General features: G+C 41.9%; 1 protein-coding gene across 2 annotated transcripts; it reads left to right on the top strand.

The window, feature by feature from the left end:
- The first annotated feature begins 594 nt into the window (after positions 1-594).
- LOC103707027 (probable indole-3-pyruvate monooxygenase YUCCA5) lies at positions 595-3,103 on the top strand. 2 transcript variants are annotated; one of them, XM_039115632.1, is made up of 4 exons: positions 595-1,019; positions 1,059-1,304; positions 1,484-1,855; positions 2,349-3,103. In XM_039115632.1, exons 1-4 carry the CDS (start codon positions 627-629, stop codon positions 2,571-2,573), a joined length of 1,236 nt encoding a protein of 411 aa, XP_038971560.1. In that variant the 5' UTR covers positions 595-626; the 3' UTR covers positions 2,574-3,103. The 2 variants fall into 2 exon arrangements, with proteins under 2 accessions (XP_038971560.1, XP_008789578.1); XM_008791356.2 differs by having other exon boundaries at positions 595-1,304.
- Positions 3,104-7,519: the final 4,416 nt, after the last annotated feature.

The following is a 7,519-nucleotide window of genomic DNA, read 5'->3' as shown; positions in this document are numbered from 1 at the left end:
TCTGCCGCTTTATTCGTCTTTCGATATACATATGCTGTTGAAATAATACCATCTCTCTGACCAGTTTGCGAGTCTCACGAATCAGTAGGTGGCCATCCCCATATCGATCTACTGTATCTACTCGATCACTATAGATAAGTCCCTCTCAAGTTTTACCCTATCTGTGCCAAATACCCTTCTCGTATAAGAGATGTCCTTCCATGCTGCTCGGAGCTCCACCTCCGAGCCAAGAGTATGCCGACCTCCTGCCAAGCCCACTTCTCCATATGCTTTAAGAGATGACTTGGGGGGGTTGTTTGTGCACCGAAGAAAATAAAGCAAACCTGGGCGCTCTCTATTTATAAACCTCCCTCGTCCTCTCAACCGTCGCCACTTCAACAAGCTCCATCCTCTCCTCTCCGTTCTGCAGTCGCCTCTGTGCTCGTCCTCCTCCCTCGTACCTCCATTTCTAGCAACCCAACTACAAAACTTTCCCTTGTGTCATACTCTACTGCCCTTTTGTCTACCAGCCCATCGTAAACCTCTCCATATTTTCCTCTCTAATCACAGAATCTTTGTAAAGAGCTAGTTGTACCAGTCCACTCCAGAATCCAAACCAAATCCATTCTTCACCTGGCTCTGTCATCATGGCCCATTTGTCGGACGACAACGATCTTTTTAAGCAAACATGCAAATGGGTGCATGGCCCGCTCATCGTCGGAGCTGGTCCTTCGGGCCTGGCCGTAGGCGCATGCCTAAAGGAGCGAGGCGTTCCATTTGTCATCCTCGAGAGGTCCGACTGCATTGCCTCCCTCTGGCAAAAGCGCACCTATGATCGCTTAAAGCTCCACCTCCCCAAACAATTCTGCCAGCTCCCCAAGCTCCCCTTCCCCGACGACTTCCCCGAGTACCCATCCAAGAAACAATTCGTAGACTACTTGGAGTCCTACGCCAAGATCTTTGAGCTCAATCCGCAGTTCAATGAGACGGTCCGATCCGCGAGGCACGATGAGACGGCCGGCATGTGGCGAGTGAGGACCGTCGTGTCGGGGAGCAGGACTGCCGGCAGGAACACTGAGGTGGAGGTGGAGTACATCTGCCATTGGCTGGTGGTGGCTACAGGGGAGAATGCAGAGAGTGTGGTGCCAGAGGTGGAAGGATTGGAAGAATTCGGTGGTCGGATCATCCATGCTTGCGACTACAGGTCTGGAGAGGCCTACCGAGGGAAGCAGGTGTTGGTTGTGGGATGCGGCAACTCTGGCATGGAAGTCTGCCTCGATCTCTGCCACCACAAGGCCTTCCCAACAATGGTGGTCCGTGACTCGGTCAGTATGTTACACAAGCTGAAAACTACAATCTAACAAAAGGATAGATTCTACTCTACGAACTGCAGAAAACTAACTATAGAATTAAGATTACTTCCTCTGTTTTAGCTTCGTTTTTCCTTATACATTACTCTTGGTGCACTATTATTTTACTGATGGAGTTATGATTTGCTCAACAGGTTCATGTACTGCCGAGGGAGGTTCTCGGGAAACCGATGTTCGAGTTGGCTGTTTCCTTGATGAAATGGCTCCCAATCTGGCTGACTGATAGGATTTTATTGGCCTTATCATGGATGATACTCGGAGATATAAAGGAGGACGGTCTAAAGCGACCTTCAGAAGGTCCCCTGCAGCTAAAAAACACGCAGGGGAAGACCCCTGTTTTGGACATTGGTGCTTTGGAAAAAATTAGATCCGGCGCGATAAAGGTGGTTCCTGGAATCAAGAGGTTCTCGCATGGCAGAGTTGAGTTGGTTGATGGTCGGGTCGTTTACGTGGATTCAGTTATTTTGGCCACCGGTTACCGCAGCAATGTTCTTTCATGGCTGCAGGTATATTCATCTTCTTTTGTGTAAAAAAATCTTTTTGTTATAATGTACTAAATATATCTATTTTTTTCACATATTGCATGCACAATCTTCATATAATATCACAGCTCCCACATATTGCATATACTATAATAGATGACATTGTGCATGATTCTATGCTGTAATACATGTTTTCCACGTTTCTTGTCGTCCTATCAAAATGACAGTTATGGGAGTTGGGTTCCGACACTTCTCTAATTTATATATGATGCTGGATGGGGCATTGGATTTGACTGAATTTAGTTAGGTTGTGTTGCTAGAGGCATAAACTCCTCCCACCTTGCATGCGTTTCCGAAGATATTGAATACAATAACAATGGAATTGAGATGGGAAGAAGTGGTTGTGGTGGTTGGCTGACTGTTTAGAATATTTGACTTAATAGAATTTGGAGATTCTTTGGTACAATTTGCCTACTCTATATGCTGAAAGGTGTGTTATGGGGTTTTATCTATGCAGGGCAGTGATTTCTTCTCCAAAGATGGATTTCCAAAAGAGCCATTCCCGAATGGGTGGAAAGGGAAGTCAGGGCTCTATGCTGTTGGGTTTACAAGGAGAGGGCTCTCTGGTGTCTCCTTGGATGCTGTGAGGATAGCTGAGGACATTGGCAGGGTCTGGAAAGAGGAAACAAAGCAGGCAAAGCATATCATTGCTTGCCATAGGAGATGCAGCTCACATATATGATGAGAAGATTTTAATCTCCCATGTACTTGTTCCCTGGTGATGTGTGTGTACAATATACTTCTATGATAGTATGTTGGTGGACGGATTATCCGGAGGTGTTGGTTTTGTGATCAGAGATCATCTTGGAAGGATGATAGCAGCTGGTGGCCGTCGTACGCCAGGATTTACTGCTGTTGGGACGGAGCTGCGGGCAGCTTGGGAAGGGATATCCTTTACCAGGCAGGTACTGGGTGCTGAGCGTCTATGCCTTGAGGGGGATTCCTCTGTGGTGATTGACTGGGTTCAAGGATTGGACAAATATGGTGATGGCCATCCTCTTATCCGTGATACTCGTAAGTTGGCTCAGGAGTTAAGCGATTTTCAGGTTTTACACATTTTTCGGAAGGCAAACAGCGCAGCAGATTGGGTTATCTCCTATGTTGCCCGACACTTCGGAGAGATCCTTTGGACATCGGTGGGAGAGATACCTCCTACTCTGTACTCTTTTCTTTCTTCTGATATGGCTGGATGTACCCACGTTAGAGCTATATGAAATGACGTTTTTACCAAATAATAATAATAATAATAATAATAATAATAATAATAATGTTTGGAAGAGGAAGTTGGATATGTGTAGCAGCTAGAAAGAATCAATTATTTGATATGAACTGGGTGTGTGGAAATCTATGACAGTGCAGCAAAATATACTGCAGCTAGTGTGGAAGAGAGATAAAGTCAGGAGCCTAGTAAGTAAGCATCTGTAGCCTAAGAACTCCATAAAATTCCTGTTCCACCCACAACATATTGCACCAGCTTTTACAGAAGTTCAGAACTTTAAAGCCCTAGGCTCTACAGTTACCATTCCTTGGGTGAACCCAGCAGAGATATCCTTCTATATATGATTCATCAATAACTTTATGAGTTCATGAAATGGACTTGTTTAAGGTCCTGCCCTGGTTCACTGGCTAGCTAGCTAGTTGGCTAATTTGCCTCCAGGATACATGCTTGGTAACAAGATAACGGTCGTTTACCCACTAAGATAAGAGTCGAATCTATTTCGCGACCAAATGTTCCATGGAAGTGTAGTTGAATTCGGCAGGACCCTTTGCAACAATGTTGGTCTCCAGTTGCACCGTGTATCTAGATCGATGATAGACCAGATCATCAACAATTATGGAGGATCGGTCTGTACTCTGTAGGAGGGGAACGTGAGAATCATATAGCATCCTCTTCTTTCCGCATTAACTGGTGGCTTCTCACTGAGAATGCTAATGCCAAGTCTCTCACACTTTCAGATTTCCGGCTAAGAATAGCAACAAGCTTTCTTTCTGGCACCAAAAGAGAATCAAACGATGTCATGAACATTTTATGTCATTAAACATATGCTTCTTTTCTTTTTTTTGTGTGTGTGTGTATGTATATATATACTAGAAAACTACAGGCTATTCATTCATCTTGAAAAGCCTAAACTGAACTGATTGGCAAATAAACAATTTCCAGAATCAACAGGTAGCAAGCTCGGTTGGAAAGCATCTAACCTTAGGCGCATTTGTTACAGTCCCACGGCAAAAAAATAGCTAGTCTGCCATAATAATTAACTTTTCTGTCTAAATACTGAACCTTGGTATTCATGTGCAGTAGTTCTGACATCCATACAAAGGCAACGGCTTGGCTTTGTGAAGCAGGTCAGCCAGCGCTTTGGGGTCAACTTCAATTAACTTTTCTCAGTTCTTTAACTTACATGTATCTATTCAATTGTCTCGAGGCATGATTCTGCTTTAGCGTCACGAACGTTTCTTAATTTTTCCTTGAGTCATCAAATCCTTTCCTTCCTATTTCCCACGGAGAATACAGACCATCTTCTCCAGTGTTACATGCTTCCATGGATCATGACACATGCTGTGGCCACTGCCTTTCTCGTTCTCTCTCTCTCTCTCCCCCCACGGCCCCTCATTTGTTGGCGCACGCCGTACTGTCTATGTTTACAGCTCAAGGATGGATTGGCAAATCATGAAAAAATGTAGCAAATGCTCGCACACGTACGGGCAGACAGAGACGCCAGGTATGCTAAAAAGTGTTGTTCAGGTACTGTTTTACTGTTGGATACGGAATCTACACTCCTATCTACGAGGCCCAATTGGGCTGCTTAACTCTCTCTCTCTCTCTCTCTCTCTCTCTCTCTCTCTCTTGTTTGAGTGTTAATCCACACTTGAGACAGAAGGTAGACTGCAGGGGGTAAGTTTCAGGCCCTGAAGAGAAGAAACTGCACTTGGTTACATATTTAATATTACGTGCTAGCTCGAACACATTTCGAGATCCATTTGTTTTTAACACAGCAGTTCTTCCTTGTGTTCTCAGAACGATCAAATCAATCTAGACACTGTTGGGCTACCTTATCGGATGACACCCTGCTGTCGGCTACAGCTAGCGTGATCTTGTTTGCGATTCTTCATTGGAGGATATCAAGAGAGAGCAAATGGACTTCCACGCCGAGGAAGAGAGCTAATGGTCGATGTGGACATTAATTAGATGGCCCGGACCCGGCTATCCGCTTGGCTGTGAAATGGAGAAAGGATTGCATATCTTTGTCACGAGGAGGAGGTCCCATATGGCATCTTGTCACCAGTCATGAGGGCCCTTAAAACCTTTGCCAAAGAGATTAATCCTGTTTTTAGTGTTGGACCATGTGATGTCTGCATGGGCCAGCATTCAATCACAGTTCAACCTGGAAATTTTAGTTACCTGTGACTTGTCTCCCTTTCATTAAATGCACGCTAACCATGCACAGAGTTATGTCACCAACCTCCAAATTAGAGAGTGAGTGAGAGAGAGAGAGAGAGAAGATTTGTCTATCGCCCATTGACTAACCTCTCAGCTTAAATGCATACCACCTCAAGGATATCAGCCATTCATTGAGTCCGTAATCCTTTTCTCCTTGTAAGAAATAAAGACCACGATCAAAAGAATCCACTATTTAAAGAGAAATCTATTTCATATAACTTTCTTTGCATAGTTCTTGTCATTTTCTTCCTTAGCAAGAGCTATTAGCATGCTTCTCTATCTTCTTCTTCTTCTTTATCTTTTCTTTTGATATGTAACGGGGGAAGTAAGACAATTTCCCCAAATTTTCTTCCTTACCAAGAGCTATTAGCATGCTTCTCTATTAGGGACACTTATGAACCAAGTGTAATTTGGAAAGCATTGATTCTTACATAATGCTCTAACAAATATGTGGTGACCTGTACTCTCTGGTCTTAAGTTGTGGAAGTTTCTATTGGTGAGAGGGGCTATTTAAAAAGGATACGAGTCAGGAAAGGTAAGCATCACCATGCACCAGCCCTGCCACCCCAGCTTCATGAATGAAATCTGCCATTTCATTGTATTGACTTTTAAGGCGAGCGGCTTTTGTTTTTTTTGTTTTTTAAAAAGCTGAATTATAATTATCAGCATACTCTTTGTGAATTTACTAATCATTTTTTTTGTGCGCCTGTCCTCATATTCTCTTTTTTTTTTTCTTCTTTTTATAGTAGACAGCTATATTCTACTGTATTGGCAATAGAATCATTTAAAATTTACAAATTCCAAATAAATAAAATAAATGGAAAGATTAAGATTTTTATAAGGATTTTAGTTAAACATATCTATTGCGAATACCTTCTCTTATTCTGTAATTGTTCTATTCTAATCAATCGAATCAGTTAAATTGTTGTTCATATTGAAATGAATCGAGATTGATAAGGAGTTAGTCAATGATGTTCGAGCATGTACTTTTTTTGAGTAGGTCTACCTAGTGCCTAACCCTATTCTCCAGGTCACCAACATTGCATGTGGAATCTCTGCTCCAAAAGGGGGAGTCCCGTCTTAAACTAAAAAGTGTTGACACTCAGAAAGGGGAGTCCCGCCTTAAACTAAGAAGTGTTGAAATTATATTTGCTCGTCCAGATAATCTAGCTGTAACATAGGAAGAAGAGCTGGATATGCTCCTTGTCACCCACAAGCATTACCTTAGTTTCTAAATTCTAATTCCTCAATAGACCTCGCAAATACCCTCAGATGAGTTAGGACCAAGTCCATAAAGTATCTTTTAATAATGTGCCTCGCTATAGGAGCCAGTTATAGAAATTAAGGTAGATGTTATCTTCAATATGGTTACTTAGAAACTTATCGCTTACCATAACCATACCAAACCATATCCTATGACCGTATCGAAGGCTTTTATTCTTAAATGCAGAAATCAAACTAAAATGAATAAATAATTAAATCTTGGTGTCATGTTAGTGAGGCCACATCCGGATCGACTTAAATTAGATCAAATCTAACATTCTCCTACTTAGCCCTACATAACACAATTTTTTTTAATAAATTTATCTAGGTCTGCAAATTGAAAAATTGGAATGCATCTACATTTCAAAAACTTGTTCCTCTACAAATCATAGAATGTACTATGTATTTTCTTGCAAAATAATTATCAGCATGAATCATAGCAATAAATGCATTATCAATCAAGATGCGACCTTCCATGTATTACAATATTAAAGGCTCTTCATAATGCATGTAATCAATGTATATACTATCAGCATAGTAATCTGCAACTGTTTAAAAACATACTATGGACATTCAGCTCTTGAAGAATGAGGTAAACGGAAGATGGAGCATGCTAAAAAAAGGAATAATTACATCTCGTGTTGGCTGCATTTGCCATGAAGTGAATGATAGATAAAATATGCGAAAATATGGTGCATCCAAGTAGCAGCTGCAAATGAATTTTTTGGTGGTCATGTCTAGTCTTAGTCTCTCATAATGGTTGGATCGTTGATGTTTTGCATAAAAAATTGATAGTTAACAGGTAGGTTTATTTTCAACATTACTCAAACTGCTTTACTTCCCATGGACAATCAAAGATGATGGATATGACCATCCATCACAATGTATATCATGCTTATCGGATGTACGTCATGCCTATCAGA

Source organism: Phoenix dactylifera, chromosome 18 (assembly GCF_009389715.1).
Source record: "Phoenix dactylifera cultivar Barhee BC4 chromosome 18, palm_55x_up_171113_PBpolish2nd_filt_p, whole genome shotgun sequence".
Classification (NCBI taxonomy): Eukaryota; Viridiplantae; Streptophyta; class Magnoliopsida; order Arecales; family Arecaceae; genus Phoenix; species Phoenix dactylifera.
Note: the sequence above shows the minus strand (reverse complement) of the source record. Positions and strands in the feature narration are given on the sequence as shown.